This window comes from Microtus oregoni, unplaced genomic scaffold, assembly GCF_018167655.1.
Source record: "Microtus oregoni isolate MIOR12 unplaced genomic scaffold, Mior012 000047F_ref0000412, whole genome shotgun sequence".
Lineage (NCBI taxonomy): Eukaryota > Metazoa > Chordata > Mammalia > Rodentia > Cricetidae > Microtus > Microtus oregoni.
The window spans coordinates 14,820,107-14,845,238 of NW_024543221.1; the positions used below are offsets into that span (position 1 = coordinate 14,820,107).

The 25,132-nt window shown below is 51.0% G+C and overlaps 1 protein-coding gene across 4 annotated transcripts in view; it reads right to left on the reverse strand.

Annotated features, from left to right (window-relative positions):
- Positions 1-25,132, reverse strand: part of Vash2 (vasohibin 2) — a 34,435-nt gene that overhangs the window by 2,967 nt on the left and 6,336 nt on the right. For all 4 annotated transcript variants that reach the window (XR_005972617.1, XM_041635291.1, XM_041635289.1 and 1 more), the window contains exons 3-7: positions 21,769-21,857; positions 16,863-16,919; positions 16,127-16,201; positions 9,331-9,712; positions 7,633-7,748 (exon numbers count right to left, since the gene is read on the reverse strand). Coding sequence is in view for 3 of the 4 variants with exons in the window: in XM_041635291.1 (XP_041491225.1) it covers positions 7,633-7,748; positions 9,331-9,712; positions 16,127-16,201; positions 16,863-16,919; positions 21,769-21,857 (719 nt within the window). In the remaining variant the exon portion in view is untranslated. The remainder of the gene's footprint in view (positions 1-7,632; positions 7,749-9,330; positions 9,713-16,126; positions 16,202-16,862; positions 16,920-21,768; positions 21,858-25,132) is intronic.

Below are 25,132 nucleotides of genomic sequence, written 5' to 3' on the forward strand. Positions count from 1 at the left end.
TGGCAGCAGTGAGCCTGGGTCGCAAGGGGACTTGGGTTTTGATGGACATTCCCAGTCCTTGAGGGAGGCTTCTACTCTGGGCTTGAATGTGGAAAATCAAAGTGCATGCACCGTGGTGGCCCACGCCTTTAATCTCAGCACTTGGAAAGCAGACAGATGGATCTCTGAGTTGGAGGTCAGTCTAGTCTACAGAGTAAGTTCCAGAACAGCCAGGGTAAAAATAAAGGATTCAAAGGTGTATCTTTCAGAATTCACCTGAAACCACCTGCCATGGCAGAAAATCACTCAGTGACAAAGCATCAGTGCCAGGAAACCCCTAAAGCACCCCGCAGTAAAACACTGAGTGTCAGGGAAATCATTCAGGGGACTGGCGGCTTTCCAGGATGACACTGTATGCAAGCATTCTGACAGCTTCCATTTTCTGATGAGCCCCTTGTCACCTTGGGTTGATGGGTCTGAGACTATAAGTGGGGATTTAGGATGTTACTTCAGGTTTCTTCCGCTTCCCTAAGAGCATCAAAGAGGCTGACAAAGGGCACAGTGGACCTTGACCTGAAGTGCTAAAACGTGAAAATTCAAGGATAAGAAAGTCCTTAAGCCTTTGAAAGATTTTCTTCTAGCAAGTCGTTTCCTCTTGACAAGAAAGTAGTCCAGCTCACCCAACTAAAACTGAGCAGCAGACTCCATCAGTCAGACTCTCTCTCTGAGAAGGGCTTGACTATCCTAAGTCATTCTTCTCTGTCAGGTGAACGCCACCAAACCCGTCCCTACTCCCCTTTCACTTCGTATTTGAGATGAAGTTTCCATGAGTTACCAGGCAGTCCCTGAATGTGGAATCCTCCTGCTTTTGCCTCTCAAGTAGCCACTAAGAGATTCCAACATCTTGATGGATGATCATTCTCTCTGAAACAACTTCACGGTGGGTGGTCAAGAACCCTCCTGACTTTCTACCTGACCCGACTAAATCACCTGTGTCGCAAGGGTCCACACATTTCTTTATGCCTCTTCTCATGGTTCCAGAGACACCCACAATGATAAACACAGAAGAAATGGAAACACGTGTGCAGATTTCACCCAACTGTGACGATGAGCTCCTGGCCTTCAGGGTCCAGTCACGCCCTAGAGATCAACTAACTAACTTTAAACAGAACCACTGCCTACGAGCCTCCAGGAGTGGCTTCCAGGATCTACCTTAGGACCCTTCATGGGCTCCTAACTAAAAGGAACAATGTTGCTCAAGAAAGAGAAAGGGAAAAAAAGAAACATGGCAGAAAAAAAGAGGACGACGACCAGGTAAAAAGGAATCACGGGGACAGAAAGGTTTGCTCTGGCCTTTGGGGAAGCTGATCTTTAGTGAAGACAAGATTGGTCTTTTTTTCCCCTGGTGGTGTTTGTGTACAGTGTGCGCCTGATGTGGAGGCCAGCTGCCGACCTGGTGTGCTCCTCGATTACTTCTCCCCTTATGTGTTTTTATTTTGACTCAAGTATTAGGAATCTGAACTCAGGACTCACGCTTGTGCGGCAGACACTCGGCCATATCTATAGCCCTTTTTCTTTTCTAGAGATTTCCGCGATATATAGTCTAGGCTGGTCTTGAACTTGAGGACACAAGTGATCTTCTTGGCTCCCACCACTCAAGAGCCTAGGACAACTGATGAATCACATCAGGCTCCCCTGACTTCTACCTTGCTCTTCTAGAGCTGGCCCACTCACAAGTCACTGTGGACACCTCAGAATGGAGCCTGAAGGGACTGAGCCCCCAGAGTTGGGAACAGGTTGGTTTGAGATGACAGGGGCTTTGAAACAGAGCCCAATTTCCACCCCTAGTTCTCTTTAAGAACCCCTGGAGGGGTGGAGTTGAGAGGGAAACTTGACCTTTCTGTGTAGAAGGTGCTTCCAACATTTGGAGGGGAAATACCAGCAAGATGGCTCAGGAGGAAAAGGCACTACACATGACAACCTAAATTCTACACATAGGACCCACACGGTGGAAGGTACGAACCCAAAAGTTGTTCTCTGCCCTTCACATGTATATATGTCTGACAAATAAATGTAATGAGAAGAAGACTGAAACACTCAGAGGGGAGCAGAGAGGAAGAACTCCCCGTAGAAACTTGATCTTAATTGAGGTTGGTGAAGTCACTGTTATGCTCCCAGCTCAACCCAGCGACACAGACACTCCTCCAGGGATTATTTAGGCAAGTGCAAAGACAAAAAGGAATGCAGAGCTAGAAGTGGCTCCAGCTGTGAGAGGAGTGGCATGAGCCACCAAAACTATCTACGGGCCCCAGCTGTTGTGGTTACTTTCCACTGTGAGCATGCAGTGTATGTATGTAGAAATGACTCGCTGGCCTTGGGTAAAGCTGAAATAACAGCACTGCAGTCAGTCAGGAGCCTTCCTGATGCCCACCAGTTCAGTGAGAGCCCAGGGTCTGTGAAGTCACTGGGGCATGGTCAAACCTGTCCCTTCAAAAATAGCTAGCTGGACCAAGCCTGCATGGAGAAAGCTATGGGCAGGAGAAAAGTTCCTCTTTTGGACATATGTCTGGAAGCCAGGGGTGCTGGTCTAGCCTGTGGCTATGGCAGACGCACAAGTGAGCACCAGGAGGGTGGGCTCAGAGTTTCCCTCCTCTCCAGTCTTTGGCTTCTGTCCTCCCCCACCCTTCTCCTGCATGGCAGCACCAGCCCTTCCCCAATCCTGCCCCTCAGAAGTCAGGTCTGAGAGGAGCTGGGGAAAGGCTCTCCCTCCTCACTCACCTCCATCCAGAGCTGCCCTGTCGAGGCTCCTGCCAGCCTCCAAATGCAGACAAGAGCCAAGTGGCCAGGATCTCTGATGCCGAGAAGAGCCATGACCTTATGAGACCTATGCCTGTGAAACTGTCCTCAGGCACCCACAGGTGCAGGGCTCTCCATGACCGTGCTGCTCCAAGGCCACCTGGCCTAGCTGTGATCCCTCCCAATCGTACCCCACTGGGAAGCATTAATGAAGGGCTCCTGGGAACCTGCTCAGCCTGGGAGGCAAGGTCATGGCTATGGGTGTGATATAGGGGCCTTGGGAGCTGGGTACAGCCACCCCACCTTTTCTTTGATACGTTTATAATATATTGGCCTGTGACTGCCTCCCGGGGGCTGATGGGAGGGGCGGGGCGGCATTGGTAGGATGATAATGGAAAACACCTGGGGACTCGTTCCCTCATGGTCCTTCCATTCTCAGGCCACTGCAGTGTGACAGGAGGGCTAAGGACAAGCGGGGCCCTGGCACCCAGTGGCTTCACACTCACAGCTGTAGCTGTCTAACTGCTGTCTTCCTCGGGTGCAGGTGAAGGCGCCGGCGTGGCTGCTTGCCTTGGCTGCATGACAAAGTAGTAGAGATGTGGGTCTGGGGCAAGGAAAGTCGGAGAGAATCAGTGGGCACCCCAAGGCCCAATTAAATGAGGCCTGAGCTTGAGGCCTGCTAAGGTAGGCTCCCAGGACTAGACAAGTCTGGGGTGTACACCAGTGGCCCCCCTAGGACTGGACAAGTCTGCGGTGTACACAAATGACTCCCCAGAACTGGACAAGCCTGGGGTGTATACCAGTGGCCCCCCTAGGACTGGACAAGTCTGCGGTGTACACAAATGACTCACAGAACTGGACAAGCCTGGGGTGTACACCAGTGGCCCCCCAGAACTGGACAAGCCTGGGGTGTACACCAGTGGCCCCCCAGAACTGGACAAGCCTGGGGTGTACACAAATGACTCCCCAGAACTGGACAAGCCTGGGGTGTGTACCAGTGGCCCCCCTAGGACTGGACAAGTCTGCGGTGTGTACCAGTGACTAGACTTCAACCCTTTTATCGTGGTGGGTTGATTGTTAATGTGAACCCTTTGCCTGGGTTCATCAAGTACAGGAGGTGGGTAGCTGCTGAATGGCTCTGGGGTGCTCCCTGCACCCCGGCCCCCAGCAACAGAATTGAGTACTTGTCAGAGGAAAAACTTAGATGCCTGTCCCAAAGCTGCTGGTTCAGAAGCTCCAGGAGAGGGTGGCTCCCCCATTCTGCTTTGGAACAAGATCCCTCTGAGAACCACGACCTGCCTGTCAGTGATGTCTTCAGCCTAGACCCTGTCCAGTCTGTGCCCATGGCTTTCTCTCTCACTGTCACCTGACAGCACAGCTTCCTTTGCCCAGCACAAGGCCACCAGAGGCACAAACCGAATCCATATCCTCCCTACCTCTGAGCCCTCACTGCAACATCCCATCACTCTGACCCTGGCTCTCCCAAAACCCTGCTTCCTGAGTTCATCACTTTATTTTGAACCTTCACCTCTTCCTTCTGGTTATTTCCACCTTGTCTCCAAAGATAGTGTGGATCTCTTCAATTCTGCAAAGAAAAAACCCAGAGGGAATACGATATTCAAAGAATCCTCGCTAATTCCCCTCTCCTCTCACAGGAAGGAAAGCTCCTTCACTGGGCTAGGAATCTGGTCCCTGGATCTCAGCTCAGGGTTCATTCTGCGTACCCCCAATCACACTGTTCTCCAAAGACCCTGAGTCCACAGTGTTTCCAGTCCCCTCCCCTGCCCCCAACCTCCTCAGGATCTGCTCTTCCCTGGACCTCACTGTCCACCCTGTTTTTGAGTTTACATTTTTGCTGCTGGACCTCGGTTTTCCCGAAGCTCTCAATACTAGGACTGAATCAAGCTGTGGGGTATGAAGGGAGGAGACTAGCAAAAGAGAACCCCCCCCTTCCTGACCTGGGGAACCACTCCCTGTTCCTTTTTATCCTCACTCCCAGGTCCATTCTGATGCACCAGGAGGAGGTCAGTGGATTTGTTCCCAGAGTAGGGCAGGGAAGAGGTGGTCACCTCACCCTGTCACCAGTGAAAAGAGCAACAGCGTACACCCCTGAGCAAGACTGTCCCCGTATCCATCCCTTCCTCATCTCCTGTCCAACTCTCCTTTCCCTGTCCTTCCCAGAGCTACTCATTCCCTTTTCTCTCATTTTGCTTTCCTGCTCCAGGTCACTTCTGCGTAGATGTCTCCAAGTTTGTTTTTGTTTTTTTCAAGCTGGGTTTCTTCCTGTAGCTCCGGCTGTCCTGGAACTAGTTCTGTAGACCAGGCTGACGTCAGAGATCCCCTCTTCTTCTACCTCTGTCTCCCAAGTACTGGGATTAAAGGTCACGTGTGCCACTGCCTGGCTAGATGCCTCCAATTTTAAATCTGTCCTCACGCCCTATTATCAGTATTTTTTTAAAAACACTCACTCCAGAAGCCTGAGAAGCACTTCAGAACCCACAGACTCAACAGTTGCCTCTGTCTTCCACATCAAACGGTCACCATCAGACCTTTGACCTCATCCTGATTGCCACCCTGCTCTGTCCCTTGGCAGTTAATGTCCCACACCCCTGACCTGATGGAGGAAGGTCATTGGCTAATAAATGAACTGCCCTGGCCCATTTTATTGGTTAGAGGATAGGTGGGAGGAGTAAACAGAACAGAAAGCTGGGAGGAAGAGGAAGTGAGGTCAGAGACTTGACAGCTCTCTTCTAGGGAGCAGACGCCTGAGAGAGACGCCATGCCCTGCTCCCGGCATGAAGCTCCGACCCAGGATGGACTAGGCTAGAATCTTCCCGGTAAGACCGGTTCTCACAGATTATTAGAGATGGGTTGATCGGGATGTGAGAATTAGCCTGTAAGTGCTAGAGCTAAAGGGCCAAGCAGTGCTTAAAAGAATAGAGTGTCTGTGTAATTATTTTGGGGCATAAGCTAGCCGAGCAGGCAGCCGGGGTGCTGGGAACGCAGCCCCGCCGCCCCTATTACTACACCTGACCTCACTAAGTTTCTGTAGATCTAGGTGCAACAACCCAACCAGAACCATTGACCCACAAGTGCTGAGGTGCCAATGGCTGCCCTTCTGTGCAGAGACCCATTGACCAGCAGGAAGTGCTTTTCCTGTGTACTGGTTCAGGCTCTGGAGGGAAGAGCGCCCCCTGTGGGCAGCTCAACCCCTGCTGCTCATGGGGAGCTCCAAAGGAATTAATGGCTGTTTCCTTATGGACAGAGAGGGCAATAGATCAGATGGCAGGACTTTCCCTTCTGCTGCTGGGCCCATCACTGACCCCTCAGGAGGGTTTCTCTGCTCACAGTTCCAAGAGTGCAGTGTAGCAGAAATGGATGACTGAGTCAGAGAGAAAGAGCTTAGGTCAATGAGGATGGTGTCAAGGTCAGAGGTCGGCAAGGTGAGAGGATGGTGTCAAGGTCAGAGGTCGGCATGGTGAGAGGATGGTGTCAAGGTCAGAGGTCGGCATGGTGAGAGAATGGTGTCAAGGTCAGAGGTCGGCATGGTGAGCATGGTGTCAAGGTCAGAGGTCGGCATGGTGAGGATGGTGTCAAGGTCAGAGGTCGGCATGGTGAGGATAGTGTCAAGGTCAGAGGCTGGCAAGGGAAAGACTAGGGTCATCAGGAGACCACAGCTGAAAGGTGAGAAGCCATTTGGCTCTCTGTAAGAATGGGCCTATGCTGGAGCACCCTGATGTTAGCCTCTCTCTCTAGAGCACCCCGATGTCAGCCTCCCTCACTGTAGAGGCCCTGGACTCCCCGTTCCCAGGCCACCTGTCACTTCAGCAAGCCTCTGCTAGCCGTCCATGTGAAATCTGGGGCGGACAGTGGGACGAAGCACAGGAGCCTTCTTTGGAACTGGAAACCCTGCTCTGTCTCGTCACTCAAACACAACCATCCCTTGCTCCTGCCACCTCCTTAGCCCAGGGGGTTGTGTTGGCTTCCTACTGACCAGCCACAGGACTTAGGACTAAGATAGCAAACTCCAACATTCCCCACAGAGCCTGTGAAATGGACCTGCTGGCCGGAATGTCCTTCTGGGAAAGCAGTTTACCACTAACAGGCCACACCCACCACGTGATCTAGTCAGAACCCTTCAGCGATGCCGGGAGACCGGTGAAGAAACCGTCTTAGCCTCTAACACATGCAAACCGTAACTCCCTCAGGACCAGGGTCTGCTTGGCTACTGTGTGACTAAGCAGGGACTCAACCAAGACTCCTGACTCCTGACCCCAGCGTGCAAGTGGCTGTAGTGACAACCCGCTGCCATTATTTCAGCAAATAGCGAATTTTTAGTGTGCCGTGGCCTGAGGGCTTGCTAGCAGGTAAGCGCGGGGACTCCGGGGACTCTGAACAGCTCAACTGGCATGTTTTATGTGAGTCATTTGACCTCAGAAAGAGCTGCAGCATTACCAGCCTAGCGTAGAGTCAGCCAGGGAAGAGGAGCCTGGACGCTCTCCTGCACCACAAGGTTCACAGTGCCCACACCCTGCTGGGCACAGAGGAATGCAGGTCTGTACTGACAGTCTCAAACAGCCAGGATGGTCACAAGAAATGCCACGGTGGTAAGCTCCTACGTAGCTAAGCTTATACCAGATCTACGCTCCCTGGTTCTGTTTCCAGGGTCCTTCCCCTCTGGCTGTATTTGCAGCTCATTCTCAGCTGATTGCCGCCCTGGAGCTGGCAGGCACCATAGCACCTTGCCCAGCATGACCTCTGAACGGGGACAGTCCTCTCCGAGGGGACTTGGCTTATCCCCACAGGTCTGGAGACCCCTGCAAATGTGTGTGCCAGGGAAGGGAAAATAGCACTCACGACTTGTCTCGCCTGCCGAGCCTCCTTGGGGGACTTGCTTGCCTCCTTCGGGGAGACAGGGATTTTCCCCGGCTTCTCACTTGAGTTGGAGAGTGGGCACTGGCAGGTTTCAGGATCTGAAGAAGATAGGAGTTAGTGTTAGTTAGCCACACTGGATCCTAAGGACCCCCACCTCTCACCTTCCAACAGCACAACACCCCAACCCCAGCCTATCCAGGATGGATGTTCCTCACATTCTACCCTGGAAAAAGAAAAGGGGACTAGAGAGCAACAAGGACCGCCACTTCATTCTGTTCTCTGTGGAGGGAGGGAACCAAGCCCAGCCCCTCAGCCTCCTGGAGCTGTCTGCTTAGAAGACTCTCACCCTGGAAGGCAAAGTCTCCTCCAAGGCACCAGAAACCAGCTTCTGCTGACTCCCCCTTCCCACGTTCAGGCACAGAATGGTCTTTAATTTACCAGTATCACCATTCCAGCTCCTGAAGACTGAAGGTAAACACACTTGACTCAGAATAGCCACTTTCTCCTAGTGACCCACAGGCCCTTGGAGGGACAGGGACAAGCGGGTGTACTGTCACTAGGAGTAAGCTGACAGAGTAGAGAGTAGATACTGAGTGTCAGGAACCCAAGCTCAGCACAGTGAATGCCCCTCTTGACCACTCTGACACCAGCTTAGAACCTGATGTCCAAGACCCAGCAACGCAGGCCAAACAGACCCAGCGTGACTCTGAAACAGACCATAAGCAGGGTGACCATCTCAGCCTGAGAAGTCCCTCTGTTCCAGGCACAGCTCCTGAGCAACAGAGCTGGCCTCTTCTTTTTGGATGTTAGTTCACAGAAGGAATTAAGTGGAGAGACACCACTTAGTTTGTAACATCTAAGGTGGTTTCAGCTCTCACTTATGAAACAAATTTGCCCCTCAGGGATATTTTTGGGAATTGGTTATAGGGCCGCAAAGGGACACCAAAATCCATAAGTATTCAAGTCCCTTATGTTTGCATCCTCCTGTGAACGTTGATCTCAATTTGAATGACCTGTAATGCCTAAGACATAATAGTTGTTCAACTATGTGCTATTTAGGGAATAATAATAATAATAATAATAATAAACTATATATATTCAGCACAGCTGCAACTTTTTTTCATATTATCTTCGACCCAGAGTTGGTTGAAACTGAGGGTGTAGAATTCACAGGCACAGGAGCAGGACGTGTCACAGGCACACAGTCTAACTGTCCGATCAAAAGAGGATGCAGAGGGCTTGTTTTTACAGAGTGGTCACTCAGCAAGAAAACCTTCCTGCCATTTAGCAAAAGCAAGAGATACTGTGCTTGTTAAATCCCGAGTCTGTTTGATGGGATTTAGGAATCTCCCAGGGGAAGCCACTCTCTGACCATGTCTGTGAGGATGTTTCTAGGCTGGATGAATTGAGGTGGGAACCACACACTGCAGATAGCGCCATTCCATGGGCTGACACCAAAGTGAATAAAACGGAGGATGTGACCTGAGCCCCAACTGTGGCCTCAGTTCCTATGGCTCTAGTGTCTCCCATGATGGAGAGTACCCTCGAACCGTGAACGGAAATAAACGCTCCTTCCCCCTTTCCCGTATTTCGGGGTCAGGCATTTTGTCCCATGTGTAAAGGAATGGGTACAGACGGGAAGAACGCTCACACACACCACACACTGGTCCCAGTGCTCACCTTCATCCGCATGTCCCTGGCGTACTTCTCCAGCTCCTTCCGTATGTCGGCCCTCAGCATCTTTGAGACGTTGAGGACCAGCTGCTTCCACTCAATGGGCTGGAAGCTGTGAGGCTCATGGGGGACATACAGCCCAATCTTGACCTTCTTGACCGTGTGTAGGTATTTCTTGTAGGAGTCTTCAAAGTCGAAGACAAGGTCGCTCAGAGTCCGAAAGGTCAGCGGCTTGTCCATCAGCTCAGCCCTTCGGCTCATGCCCAGTGAGCCGTAGTAACCGTTGCAATAAATCCCCAGCACAACATGGTGAAAGTAGTTCCCTGAGAAATAGGTTTTAAAGCTGATGGGGAAGCGCTCGATGGAAGGCTGCCCGTTGGTTAAATATCTAGACAAGTGGAGTCAAGGAAGAGGCAGGGGCCTGAAGATTTCAGAGAGTGCCAGGTGGTGGTGGCACACGCCTTTAATCTCAGTACTCGGGAGGCAGAGACAGTGGCTCTCTCTGAGTTCGAGGCCAGCATCGTCTACAGAGCAAGTTCCAGCACAGCCAGGACTCCACAGAGAAACATGATTTTTAGAGAGCATGGCTTCCCAGGATGAGACACTTATTCCTGGGGCCAGTGAGTCCTTCCCCTGTCTCAGTATCTAACTAACCTTTCCAGAATTCTCTGCGAGGGATTCTCTGGGTACTCAATGAATATGGAATAGAGAGAAAAGTTGTCGTCCTCAGTAGTTAAATGCAAAACTAACTAACCAGGCCCCCTTTTCCTTGCCTGGCTTCCCATAGGCCCGTGGAGCTATTCAAGATGTTTCTATTTACTTGTTTGTAGGTGTGTACACATGCGTGTGTGCATGTGAATACAGGCATACTTAACCATGAGGGTACACGCTGAGGCCAGAGCTGCACACGGGATGTCTTTCCTCAGTTGGTCTCCACCTTATTTTTGGAGACAGATCGCTCACTAAACCTGAAGCTCACCATTTCACTTGTCAGGCTGGCCAGCAAATCCCAAGATTATCCTGTCTCAGCCTTCTAGTGTTGGGGATCAAGGCACGCATTACCACCGTTCGTTCTCATGTGATTCGGGAGATCTGAACTCGGGTTTTCATGCTTATGTAGCAATTTCTTGAGCAGGTTTCCCCAGCCAAGTGTGTTTTTAAACAAATCAGGCCGGGCAGTGGTAGTGGCACACACAGATAATCCCATGACCTGGGAAGCAAAGGCTTTGAGCCTGGTCTACAGAGGGAGCTCCAGGACAGCCAGGGCTACAAAGAGAAACCCTGTGTGAAAAGCCAAACAAACACAGTAAGATTGTGTGAAGTAGGCAGGATCTGAGGGCCTCTGTGGTGGGCCAGGCAAGAAAGGAAAACCGGGATCCCAGAGACAGCAATGGAAGGCCAAGGCTGCCTGGTAACTGGAGAGTGGGGGACAGAAAGGAGTTGGAAGGAGTCACATTTGTGACACTTAGCCACTCCCATCACACCTGGCATACCTGTGCCAACAGCCTGTGCTACCATGTAGAAAACTGTTACCCGCGGTCCCAAGTCCCATCTAAGTCCCAACTCACATGGCACATCTTGGCTCTCCCAGCTCACTGGCCTGTAGTGACTTAGTGGCAGCCTCTTACCATGACTTTAGGGGTGTGTGTGTGTGTGTGTGTGTGTGAGAGAGAGAGAGAGAGAGAGAGAGAGAGAGAGAGAGAGAGAAGTCCCCTTTGGTGTTCCTCTGCTGTCCTTACTTTTCGAGACAGGATATCCTGTCCTGGAACTCGATCACTAAGGTAAACTGCTTGGCCAGTGAGACCTGGGGATCCTCCTGCCTCCACCTCCCCAGAACTGGGATCACAAGTGCAGGCCTCAACACCTGGGGTTTGTTTTAACACTGGTCCTGGGCGAGCAAACTCAGCGAGCACTTACCAGCAGAGCTGCCTTCTCCAGCCACGACAGTGTTGGCTTTGACCAATAATTACAGAGGAGTAGCTTGAATTAACACCCTACTCCTGGCCCTGCATGGCTAAGCAAGAGGTGCCCCACTTCCAAGCCCCTCTAGAAATTCCACACCATTCCTGGTTAGATCTCACAGCCCTCGATCCAACTCTCCTAGAAACTCTTTTGGTCATTCTTCTTGGTAGAATGCCCAGGGGACCGGAATGCTTCTAAGGTGAATGACATGGTACTGCGTGATGGTGAGGTCAGGTGTAGGCACAGTTTTCTGTCCTCATTCTGCAGACAGCTGACATGCCTCCGCAGGAAAAGGCACCTGCCACCAAGCCAGATGACCCGAAATTCATCTCCAGAGTGCAATATGATGAAAAGAAAGAACTGACCCTACAAGTTGTCCTCTGACCTCCACACACGTGCATGTCGCATGTACTGCATGCAGCGCCTCCCCTCCAGATAAATATTTTTAAAAGAATCTGTCTTAATCACATGTTCCCTGACGTGATGTCATATCTCAGCCCAACTGGGTAAACCTGTCTTCTACTGCAGAGATGTCCACGTCTCAATTCTTAGGACTGTTTTGGTCCCTGAGCAAAGTCCTAATGTCACTTGGCCCTTGATCACCGACCCTCTGTGTCATCTCAGTGTCTTTGTCTGGCCATCAGGAAGCCCTGGACATTTCTGAAGGATTCATCTTGAAGCCATAACGGAGGTACACAGGAGCCGGGTACGGTGACACACACCTTTAATCCCAGGTTTGAGAGGTAGAGACAGACAGAGCTCTGAGCTAGAGGCCATCCAGGGCTACTTAGTAAAACCCTGTCCAGAAAACACAGTGGAAACCACAGTCCTTAGCGCATATCTTCTTCCTTAAGAAGCCGAGTGTTTAGACAGCATGGTGGTTTGAAAGAGAATGGACCCCAGGCTCATGTATTTGGTTGGTCCCCAGTTGGTGAAGCTGTTTGGGAAGGACTAGGAGGTGTGGGACCTGACCAGCCAGCAGCACAATCCCCCCAGCGAGGCTTGGCACAGGAGCCATTTCTCCAAACATCTGCCAAATTCAAAAAGAACCTGGAACCTAAGATCCATGTGTCTGGCACACATAGGAAAGTGAGGACACACGTTAGTTAGCAAGGTACAAAGTGGCCGTCCAGGAAGGGATCCTGAACTTCAGGCTGAAGTGAAAAGACTTAATACACATGCTGAGAGAGCTTAGCTTGTAAAGCACTTGTTCAAAACCCAGAACCCAGGTTTGTAACCCCTGGCGGGAAAGTAGAAACAGGTAGATCTGTAGGGCTTACTGGCCAGCCAGCTTAGCTAACTTGATGAGTTCAGGGCCACCGGGAGACCCTGCCTCCATAGATAAATAACTAATATAAAGAGGTGGGTGGCGCCTGAGCCACCACAGCCGAAGCTGTCCCCTGGCCTCCACATGCACATTCACCCCACACACTGGAGAGAAAGGAAGGACAAGTGGCCTGAAGTCACCAAACCTACCAGCTTCCCGGTTGTCAAGGAGACCTTGTTTCCCAGGACAGTGGGGAACTCTGGGAGACACTGACCATGACCTGAATCACTCTTCCCGTCCCGAGGGGAAAGCGGGACAGTGGAACGCTGACACAGAGCAAAGACAGAACTGTTTTAACTGCGGATGGAGGTCTGTGCCAAGAGTCCGGTTTCCCCAAGGATAGCGTGACAGGCAGCCTCCCACACTCGCCACCTGCCTTGCTCGGCTCTGAAATGCCACAAAGGTAAGAACCAAGCAAAACCAAGAGCACTGCCTGGCGGGGTCCTAGATCTATTCTCTGCAAGCCCCGGGGCTTCTGGGTAATTCCAGGGACAATGATGCTCAGATGTGTGCAAAGGACAAGGTGGCCTACATACCCAGCACATTCAGCAGGTATCAGAGCAGCTGAGCTATGCTCCTCAGCGTCTGGCCTGTGTCCTCTGCCGGCCTCCACCAGCAAGGTGTTCCGCTTACAACCGTGGCCCAGTCCTGCTAGTCCTGTTGCCCCCTAAGCCTGACATCCTGCTAGACTCTCTGTGCCTTCCCTTTACACGATGAGCAGGGAGATCTGGGAGAGGCTTCTGAAAGACCCAACTTCTCATTTTCCAAATGCTAACTAAGGCACAGATGGACAGCCGTACTTCAGATCAGACCCCTGTGTGCCCTGCAAGTGGTGGAGAGGCACAGAAGCTCCCTGTCCCGAAGAAACATGCAGTGGCGGGTGTGGAGCCCATGCTTTCATACCCAGCAATATACACACAAAAGACATACACATGACAACACAAGACCCTGTGAGAACCTGGGGACAGAGGTCTAGCTCGGGTAAAGTGCCGGGCTAGTCTGTGCAAGGCTCTGAGTTTGGTCTCCAGCAAAGAGCAAAAACAAAACAAAAAGGCACAAGAGGAATCGAAGAGATGGTTTAGTTGTTAAAGTACTTGCTGTACAGTCCGGTGGTGATGGTGCATGCCTTTAATCCCGGCACTTGGGAGATAGAGGCAGGCGGTCTCTGTGAGTTCAAGGCCAGCCTGGTCTACAGAGCAAGTTCTAGGAGAGTAGACAGAGAAATCCTGTCTTGTCAACGTGTAAGTGCGAGGACCCGAGTTCAGATCTCCACTCTGTGTAAGAGTCAGGTGTGGTGGTGTGTGTCAGGCTATAACCCCAGAACTGGGACGCAAGGCCAGAGGGTCCCAGGGGCTTGCTCAGCCAATCTAGCCAAACAGAGCACTCCAGGTTTGCGGGAGACCCTGTCTCAGAAAGTCAGGTAGATTGTTGGTGGGGGTGGGGGGTGTCTCAGTGGGTTAAAACAGAGGACCTGAGTTCAAATCCTAAGAACCTACACAGAGCAGGTAGGGCCCATCGCATCTGGAACCCCATCAGTCCCACTATGAGGTGGGGTGGCGGGTAGGAAAATCCCTGGGAGCCTAAGGGCCAGATAACTTGCTGTACACTGCAGTGGACCTAGAAGAGACTCTGTCTCAAATGAAGTGGAAGGTGAGGACGGATACCCGAGGCTGTCCTCTGACTGCCACACTCAAGCTGTGGCATCTGCATACCCACACTTACACACCTTACACACGCATGCGTGCACACACACAGGTGGAAAGTGATAAAAAGGTGTCCAATGCTAAGCTCTGAATCCACACATACATAGTGTGTGCATCTGAATACCAGTGCACAAACATGCATACACCACACGTCTGAGAGTCCAAACAAACTAGCCCATCCTCCTGTCCCCATCTAATTCTGAAGCACGCCTTCACTGGCCGCCGTCTCCTTTCCGGTTCCCAGCCAACCTCTGAGTTTACTGAAGTCTCTAAATTGTGCCAGGTTAACAATGTGCAAAGGACAAGGTGACCTATATACCCCAGCATATTATTGTCAACCTGACACAATTTAGAATCACCCGGAATGAGGGAGCCTCAACACGAGTTGCCTCCATCAGACTAGCCTGTGGCCATGTCTGTGAGGAATTGTTTTGATTGATGATTGACGCGGAGGGCCCAGCCCACTCTGGTCTGTATCATCTCTGGGCAGGTAGGTCTGGGCTGCTTAAGAAAGTAGCATTCCTCCATGGTTTCTGCCCTGACCTCCCTCAATGATGGACTCGGATCAGGAAGCATTAACAGAAATAAATCCTTTCTTCCCTAAGTTGCTTTGGTCACGGCATTGAACACAGCCTCCTTCGCTGGTTCCTTGTGTCCATCTAGATAAAAGAATTTTGAGCTTCATCCTCGACCACTTTTTCCTCCTCCCGTCTCCCCAACATTCACACCACCCAAACTGTGTTTCGAGCATCACTCCACCCCCTCAAAAACCCAACCCTCCAAATATTCCATCCCCAACAGCCCAGATTCCATGTTTCAAATCCAATCAGTCCACATTTGACCCCATGTCCTACAGTTGGAGCCTTCCTTTTAAGTCCTTCCCCTGGGCCGTGGCATCGTCATGCAGGACAGAAATGGAGGGATCCACAGAGCTATGGCCTAGACACGTGCAGGCCCCTCCCCCCAGCCTTCCCTGCTTCTGTCCTAGTGCAGGCCTGCACAGATACAGTACACTCCCATCACTCGATTCTTCACACGCGTCTTCTCCGCCTGTGGCCTAATGGGAAGCCTGTATTAGCTGATTCCCTGTCAGCTCCTATGTCTGGCTGGTTTCCCGTCCTGTACACTCTATCTCCTGGCAGCTCTGGAAACTACCTCGCCCAACCCGGTCCTGCTGCCAAGGTCATGGTCCAAGTCTCACCTCCTGCAAGACCAAAAAGAGCTCTGTCGGTCCGCTCCAGCAGTTCCCTGACTCTCATCTGGTTCTGTTCAGTTGCCACCGCCATCAGTCAGGGTCATCACAGAGTTTCTAGATGAAATTCCTCCCACGGGAAAAGAGCCAAGACTGTGGTGCAAATGATGATGCACAAGAGACCAGCACGAGACCAGCCCCTGCGCCCACTGGGTTCCCGCGACACACCGCCAGCACCTGCTCTTTTCTGCAGTCCGCTCTCACACTTCCCGTGGTGATGGGTTTGGATATTGGCCCTCTAGGCCTTGCTTTAACTCCATTCCGGTGTTTAACTCTTACGACGGTGTCAGGAGAGAGCAGGAGAGAGCCGCACACATACAATCTGAACCTGAATTCTCCTTGTGACCACTGAATCTACAGTCACTGGCCCGACTGCTCCACAGAGAACAGGTAGGATAAACGCCGGCCCAAGGAGCCAAGCATCAATTTTGTTCAACTCCAGCCAGGTCAAACTGAGGGAAGTACCACGGGTGTCTGACCTTTTTCTCTAAGGACACCAAATACACAACTAGCCCCAGAACAGGGTCACAGAGTGACCACACAAAGCTTAAAGGATACATGCCCAGAATGACTGCCTCAAGGCATTTGATAGGCAAGGATTCTCGGGTCATCTCTTTCGCCGTTTCCATTAACCTGTGGGACAGAACACAACAGAAGCTCTCAGGACTTAGGCATTTATGCAGCGACTGTCCGTCAGTTCATCAGTCTGTCGGTATGCCTGTCTCCTCACTAGGCACCATGCAGAAATCTAAATAGAAAAGGAACAACTCAATTCCCCGGGAAGACCCCTAAACACACGTGCACTTGACAGAACTAAGATCCTCAAGTCCACAGGCTCCTCCCAGTTACCTCAGAGAGGGCCGTGTTATACCTCACAACATCCTCCCAGTCTGGAGGCCGGGCCTTAAAGGACAAGTAAGACAGGCCTCATGAGTGAGTTTTCAGGCCTCTGCCATCCTGAAAGTCAGTCTGGTCTGTGTGTTTTGAGTTAGGGTCTCACTATGTAGCCCTGCTGGCCCAGAACTTGGTATGCCCAGGTCAGTCTCAAACCCAGAGATCCACTTGCCTCCCACGTGCTGGGATTAAAGATGTGGGTAGCACACCTGGCCTGAGAGTCAGTCCTGATCACCCAATTTAGCTGCCAAGAGCAGCTAGTCCTCAGCTCCACCCACAGTCTGGCCCCGGGGCACCTCCACCTCCACCCTCTGCAGACCAGAATCCTGAGCCCTAGGAGACAGGACAGAGGTTGGGAGACCTCTGGTGGCTCTCCCACAGGAGAGAACGCAGCACTTACCCGCTCAGAGGTCTCATTTTCCTGATTTCAAAGAACTGGGTCCCTGTGTGATTGTATCTGTGTGAAACATGTAAAGGCAAAGTGACGAATGTTCCAAAGCCCTGGTCACCCAGCGGAGAGCCACACTGACTCCCATTTCTCAAGGGGATAAGGGAGTAGTCGCTTTTCTAGCCAGTGGCCAGGGGACCAACAAGCCTGTGACTTCTCACCATGTAGCCCTGGAAACCTAATTTCTTCTCCTTTTCTTCTTCCCCTTTTTATTTTAAAGATTTATTTATTTTATGTATATGAGTGCTCTATCTGCATATCTTTATGCCAGAAGAGGGCATCAGATCCTACTACAGATGGTTGTGAGCCACCATGTGGTTGTTGGAAATTGGACTCAGGACCCTCTGGAAGAGAAGCCAGTGCTCTTACTGCTGACCATCTCTCCAGCCAAAAATCTAATTTCTAACTGAGCCTATATGCACTTTTGATAGTGCCTCATTTTAGTCTGCCCTGTGTCCCAGTTACTTGAGCACATGTCTAAGTCATAAGCTAGACTAGAAGCCCTTGAGAGTTGGGATCATTCTTTTATCATCTTTGGATCACCCATAAAGCCTAGAAGAAGCTCAACATACACAGGTTTAGCAAACGTTATTAAATGGGAATAAGTAAATGAACTGATTGATGAGTGGGCAGCTCAGTGGATAAACAAGTGAAGGATAGAAAGGAAAGAGAAAGTAGACGCACAGAAGGACAAATGGAAGGTGAGATGGATAGAAGAGGAGGACAATGGATGGACAGAAGGATAGGTGGATGATGGAAGAAAGGTAAACGGGTGAATAGGGAGATAGATGGGAGAATGAGTGGAAAGATGAATGGATGATGGGTGGATGGATGGATGGGTGGAAGGATAGATGGATGGATGGGTGGGTGGATGGAGAGATGGGTAGGTGGATGGATGGATGGATGGATGGATAGATGGAAGGATAGATGGATGGATGGGTGGGTGGATGGAGAGATGGGTAGATGGATGGATGGATGGATGGATGGATGGATGGATGGATGGATAGATGGATGGATGGGTGGGTGGATGGAGAGATGGGTAGATGGATGGATGGATGGATGGATGGATGGATGGATGGATAGATGGATGGAAGGATGGAAAGTTGGGTGGATATATGGATGGAAGGCTGGATGGATATATGGATGGAAGGCTGGATGGATGGATGTGTGAGTGGATGGATAGGTGGGTGGTGGATGGATGGATGGATGGATGGATATAGGGTGGATGGATAGGTGGATAGGTGGACAAAAGGATGTATATGTGGTATACGTATGTATGTATGGGATGACTGATGTACCAGTGTACGTAAGAAAAGATGGAAGAGTGAATGAATGGCAGCAAGACTTTTCAATAGCACAAATAACTCAGGAACACACCAACACTTGACACCACTAATCTAAACAGATGGCAACTACTTTCCACATCCCGATTCTGACTGACTGACTGCCCAGTTCTCCAGAGCTATACCACCAAGTACCCCCTCATGTCATGCTTTCTGAGACATAATTTTGAATTTTTTTTTGAGTTTAACTTAATTTATATGTTTTACTCACTTGCTTCAAACAAAAACCTGTTTGTAAACTGTGTGCTGGGGGGTGTGGACGAAGAGTGACTTTGCTCTCCCAGAGCTGCTGTATCCAGTGGGCTGTGTAGGACTCACTCACTATGTGTCCCAGTGACACAAGCGGCTTGGAGGGTGGTCACACCTCACACTGCCCAGACGAAGGGCACAGATAAAGAAAGAGCCTGTGGCTCAAAAGCAGAATCCAGTCGTAGGCCATAGCTCATGACTTCCTGCCCCACTCCTGACTGCTGGATTGTGCTATGGGATCATGCTCTTGTACACTGTAAAGATTTGTCACTCGTGTTGGTTTAATAAAACAGATTGGCCAATAAGCAGGCAGGAAGTACAGGCAGGGTGACCACACTAGGAGAATTCTGGGAAGAGGAAAGGCAGAGATGCATTCGTTAGCCAGATGCAAAGGAGCAAGATAAGAATGCCTTACTGAGGAAAGGCACCAAGTCACATGGCTAAACATAGATACGAATTATGGGTTAATTTAAGTTGTCACAGCTAGTTATTAATAAGCCTGAGCAACAGGCAAAACAGTTTATAATTAATATAAGCCCCGTGTGTTTATTTGTGACTGAACGGCTGTGGGACTGAGCAGGACAGAAACTTCTGTCTACAGGATTGGAAACAACACTGTCAGGACCAGGGGTGATATGAACTAGTACACCTTAGGAGCAGCTGACCTGGGCCATGTTCATAACAGTGTAGGCTGGCCTGGCATTTCTAAAATAAGATATTAAAAATTCTTAGGGGTAAAAGAAAAAACAAGGGGCTCTTATTGTGACGTGGTACTTTTTTACTCTATCAAAGATTTTGCTCAAACAGTGCTCAAACAAATGTTCCCAGTACATTTAAAGTAGAATTCAGTTTCTAAAAAGTAAGATTAATCCATAATTAAGTAATAGAAAATTGTCTGGCCATCTTCTCTAAGTTCCTTGTGGTTGGTAGCTGAGCTTCTGGAAGTTTCTCTCTAGCCTTTCCTGTGCCTTTGCATAGAGCTCCTGGGCAGGCTTCCTGTGTCTCGCAAAGCCACGGGCTCCCTTTCCAAACACACACAAAGGCCAGCACAGCCACTCACTGTTCCAGGAGAAGGCAGGGCTGGGTTCGTCAAAACACCACTGACATCCGAGCACATGTATAGTTAGGTATGTGTTGTGGAATATTCCTTTACACTGTGTGAAGATATTTCACTGTGATTGGTTTAATAAAAAGCCAAATGGCCAATAGTTAGGCAGAATTTGGGGGGCAGAGAGAACATAGGGAAGAAGGGTGGAGCGGCAAGTAGACACCAGGACTCAGAGGAAGCAGGATGGGCAGTACAGAGTATAGTTAGTATAGCCATGAGGCAGAAAGTAAATAAAAATCAGTTAATTTAAGTTATAAGAGCTAGTTAGAAACAAACTTAAACTCTTGGCCAAGCTTTCATAATGAATAAGAAGTCTCCATGTCATTATTTGGGAGCTGGCTGGCAGGACAGAAAAATCCACCTACAGCTATGGCCCTAGGCAGTCCCCAGATTCTGCCACCTATGTCAAGGTCAAGCAGTCATGGTGTGGGATGTCCTTCTGTAAGCTGTGAATCAGTGTTGCTTTTATTGGTTGAAGAACAAAGGTGCTTTAGCCTATGGCAGAGCAGAATGTAGCTGGGCGGGAAATCCAACCAGAGATACAGGGAGAAAGAAGGAGAGAGACAGACACTGGAGGAGTGAGATGCATTACTGGTAAGCCACGGGTCACCTGGTGATATATATATTAACAGAAATGGGTTAATTTAAATGTAAGAGCTAACCAGTAATAAGCTGAGCCATCGGCCAAACAATTATAATTAATATTAAGCCTCTGAATGAGTATTTTATAAGTGGCTGTAGGACTGGTAGGTGGGGCAGAAAAGACTCCAGCTACACAGTCAAGCACCCAAGGAACTAGACACCAGGTCAGAAATAGAAGGGTTTCTCTTCTTCCTCCCTTGATCATGGCCCCAAAGGCCTGATGACCTGGTCTCCTGTTCTCCCTTGTACTTTCCACTGTCTACTCTGTGGTCAGTAATCTTGGGTAATGGCCATCATTAATGGGTCAGAGGAAAAGCAAAAAAAAAGGACCCTTCAAGAGCAATGATGAGGACAAAGCCAGGATATGTGTGACAACTTTTCTATCAGTGGGAGAAAATGATATGCAAAACACATGCAAATTTGTCCCTCATGATGCAGCTCAGCCGGGCTCATCCTCCTTGGGAAGGCCTCGTCCTAGATAGAAGTGAGAGCTGCTCTAACTGCAGGTCACCTGGAGCGTTCGGTGATGAAGTAAGTGACCACTGAAAAAGGCCAGCTCTTCGGGCCCGAGTCCATGCCCCTCAACCACCACTGGCAATCCATGTAGGGTCTTAGTTTGGAGGTCAGCAGCAACACCCAATAACCTTGGTAGGGTCTGGGGCTGCCAGTCTCTCTCTGGAGGGAGCCACAGTCTCCTGAGGAGGAGTCAGGACTCCATGAGAAAGGTGCCACATAGGAAGGTGATGGCCTATGAAGCAGAAACAGGGATGCTAATCAAGTAATCTATTGGGATGCACTGCAGCCCTGGAAGGTATCCTGTCTGATCCCTTCAGGAGAGGCACAATCATTCTCGCCTGTGGCAGAGGCTTCCTGCTTCCTCAAGTCCTCTCAGCCTCAGGGTTAGGGAGGAGCAAGCAGAAAGCAAGCTGACATGCCAGGGACCTCTCTGCAGAGTCAACCAGAAAGCACACCGAAGCCGGCTCCCCATCTAACTCCTGTACCTAATAAAATACCAGAAGTGATCCTTAAATTTGTATCGACATACAAAAATCCGTATCAATGTAAAATACTTAAGACTAGTAGTTGCTTTTTAGTTTAAAAGTAGATTCAATGATCTACCCTTTTTATCCTGTCATTTCTGGGGGGAAAAGGAGAAGGAAAGGTAGGAAAAGAAGGGAACAAAGACAATCAAGAAGTGGAAAAAACAGAAGGAATGGAAAGAAGAGGGGATGCCAGGGAAGGCAGAGGAAAAGACAGGGAAGCAGAAAAGGAGAAGTCACGAGCTCACCGTGGATCAACCTTAACGCCTTTAAGGGACAAGCCCTGATCATTCTGGTCGCTGCATGATGTACTCTGCTAGCCTGAGTGCTGCAAGCTCTCTCCCAAGGGTGCCCTTCCAACATCTTCCAGCCTACCAGAGCTCTGGCAAACCAGCTGGTGACAGACATGCCACTAAGCTTGTGATCACCATGCCCATCCTTCGTCTGGGGTGCTCAGCCCCTGGCTGAAAGGATACTGTAGTGTCTTCATGTAATTCTGGATGGCCTGGAGCCAGTCTGGGATCGTCATGGACAGCCTGTAGTTTGGGACCTGGGGAATTGAAGGCTACAGAGAGAAAGAGAGGGGGGCTCCTGTTATTGAGTCGCTTGGGGCACAGCTCCTAGAGCAGGGCATGGGGCTGGTCTCAAGGGAGAGCTGCCCCTGTGAGCACACATCTGGTGTCGTCACCAGCAGCCATGGCCCGTCCCCCACGGCATCTCCCTCCTAAGATAACTGTCCACCATTGAAGGGCCCTCTAGGCCCCCTCCAAACATACACCACTCTGTCATGGCTCTCTTATGGCCCTCCTGACGCCGAGTGAACAGAGGTTGCCTTCTCTATGGGGACATTGCCTTCTCGAGGCCAGGGATCATGTCCTGTGGAACATCCCAGAGACTGACCTAGGACACTTATTCTTAAATTTTTAGCACATGGTCCCTTCTGCAGCCTGGCTAACAGTGACCTCATTATACGTGCTCCCCTCTTAAGCATCGTGGACACAGGACATGAGACAAATGGCTCCCACGATAAATAACTACAGAAGAATGGGTACCAGCCATGTGTACCATTTCTCCACACTACACACCTCCCATGCCCACTGCTTCCCTCCCTGAGCCTTTACCCCAAGGACAAGATTAAGGAAGGTCCTCGGCTTGCCGACTCTCCCCAGGTAAATGCTGTGCCCCTGCCTCATGAGGCACCCTCATGGCAGCCCAGCCGACTCTCCTCCCCCAAGTGCCTACAGTCAGCACTAAACCCAACCACTCCCGACACCAGGACACCAGCCAGACAGGAACACATTACGCTTGTTTATCTCCACTGACTCCTCGTCGTCTCACCGTCTGTGGTGGGCTTTGTCATTGGTGACTAAGAAACTTGGTCCCTATGAATGCAGGATTAAGGGAGGAGTCTCCTCTAGGCATTAGCTTCTTCGAAGATGTAGAACTGGTGAAAGGAAAGATTAGTCTCATCCTTGGAGAAAACAGGGCCAGCTTTGCAAGTGGACGGGGAAGCTGCTAGTGAAACAGCTGATGGAATGGGGCCAGTCTAGCTGGGCCGCAGAGCCGGGCACAGAGAGAGAAGGGCACGGAGCGTTAGGCATGCATGGGGTGGCCCACGCTGAGCATGGGGTGGCCCACCCTGAGCATGGGATAGCCCACGCCGAGCATGGGGTAGCCCACCCTGAGCATGGGGTAGCCCACGCCGAGCATGGGGTAGCCCACCCCGAGCATGGGATAGCCCACCCCGAGCATGGGATAGCCCACGCCGAGCATGGGGTAGCCCACACCGAGCATGGGATAGCCCACCCTGAGCATGGGGTAGCCCACCCTGAGCATGGGGTAGCCCACCCTGAGCATGGGGTAGCCCACGCCGAGCATGGGATAGCCCACCCTGAGCATGGGCTAGCCCACGCCGAGCATGGGGTAGCCCACTCTTCCCTCACTTGTGTACCATTTCCGCAGACATTCCCTGTTGATTGTTTCCTCTCTGTGCCTCTACTCAACCTTGGCTCTGAGGCATCCTAAATCCACAGAAACTGTCCCCTCAGCTGGAAGGGAAGCAGCCACACTTGGTATATCCCAGCCAAGGGGCTGTGTGTGAGCATGATCCCGGCCCTGTGGACACACACACACACACAGGTCAACTGTGAGCATGAGCCCAGCCCTGTGGGCACACACACAGACCAACTGTGAGCATGAGCCCGGCCCTGTGGACACGCACACAGACCAACTGTGAGCATGAGCCCGGCCCTGTGGGCACGCACACAGACCAACTGTGAGCATGAGCCCGGCCCTGTGGACACGCACACACACAGGCCAACTGTGAGCATGAGCCCGGCCCTGTGGACACGCACACACACAGGCCAACTGTGAGCATGAGCCCGGCCCTGTGGACACGCACACACACAGGCCAACTGTGAGCATGAGCCCGGCCCTGTGGACACGCACACACACAGGCCAACTGTGAGCATGAGCCCGGCCCTGTGGGCACGCACACACACAGGCCAACTGTGAGCATGATCCCGGCCCTGTGGACACGCACACAGGCCCGACTGTTCTACAAGCCACGTTTTCTCTCCAACTTCAACTTGAACTCCCTGTCTGGGAGAGTCACTTTGGAGAGAAAAAGGTTCCAATTTGAACATTTGTTCCCATGACTCGATTTGACACCCCCCACATCAAACACACTCACACATAAACAGTTTTTCACACACAAACTCACACGTGAATTCTCTGTTCGACCAACATTAGCAAGTGTTGAGAGTTCCTTGTTTTTTCGCAGTGACTCCCACACGTCTACCAAGCCTACATAACAACAAACTAGAGGTTTCAAAGAGGTGGGAAGAGAAGGGAGGCTGAAGAACAGACACCACCCCCAACCAGCAACTCCATGTTTTAAGTGCTAGGCCAGGTCCAGCGCAGGAAGGAAGGGAGACAGATCCCCGTCCAGACACGTCAGGATGTGAGGGACGTGAGAGACCGAGTCCCCACACGGGTAGCCTGTGACTTGGCTCAGGGTCCATTTTGGGAGCTGACCACAGAGTTATTTCCACCTTTCCCCCACCCCATGGAGCCCATAGATCAGGGTGTGAAGCAGGACTCCAAAGGCAGCTGGGCCTCAGAATAGCAGCCAACGGCGCCCAAGGGATTTAGGAAAACAGCTGCAGTCACCTCAGTGGGCTGTGGCCACATTTGCTCCCAAGGAGGACAAATGCAAGTGTCCCCACGTGGGCTGGAGCAGGGCTGTGGTCAGGAGAGCCAAGATACTCTGTGGAGAATACCTTCAGCGGCTATTCACACCCTGAAGTCAGGTGAGTTGCCTGGGGCTCAGCCTGGGGCAACTTGGAGCAGCACCTTAGGCAGTCAGTGCTCCGCTGGATTGAGTATAAACCAGAAGGGCCCCTGAGGTATAACGATGAATGCTCTCTCTCCTGCCAGCTGGAGGCCTTGGTCCAGGCCAGGACCCCTACAGCCTCCGCTTGCAGGCAGGTAAAATAACAACACTGCCTCATCTACCCTGGGAGTTTATACAAAGGCAGCAGGGACCAGGCTATACATGGTACACACAGGGGGAGCCGTGCCATTATCCATCAGGAACATGTTCTCTGGAACTGGATTAAAGAGGCTCAGAATGAGCATGGATCCTAGTTCCTAGGCATACAGCCCTGAGGTTTTGCTTCCTTAGGATGTCTTTCTAATCGACAGGAGATAAGAACATCACCTCCATTGCCAGGTTCCACATGCTGACGAGGAGGTGATGCCCTTAACTCATGGAGACTTCACAGAGTGACAGAGCATATTAGGCTCCAAGAAAAAGTGGGGCCCAGCTCAGGCCTGTGG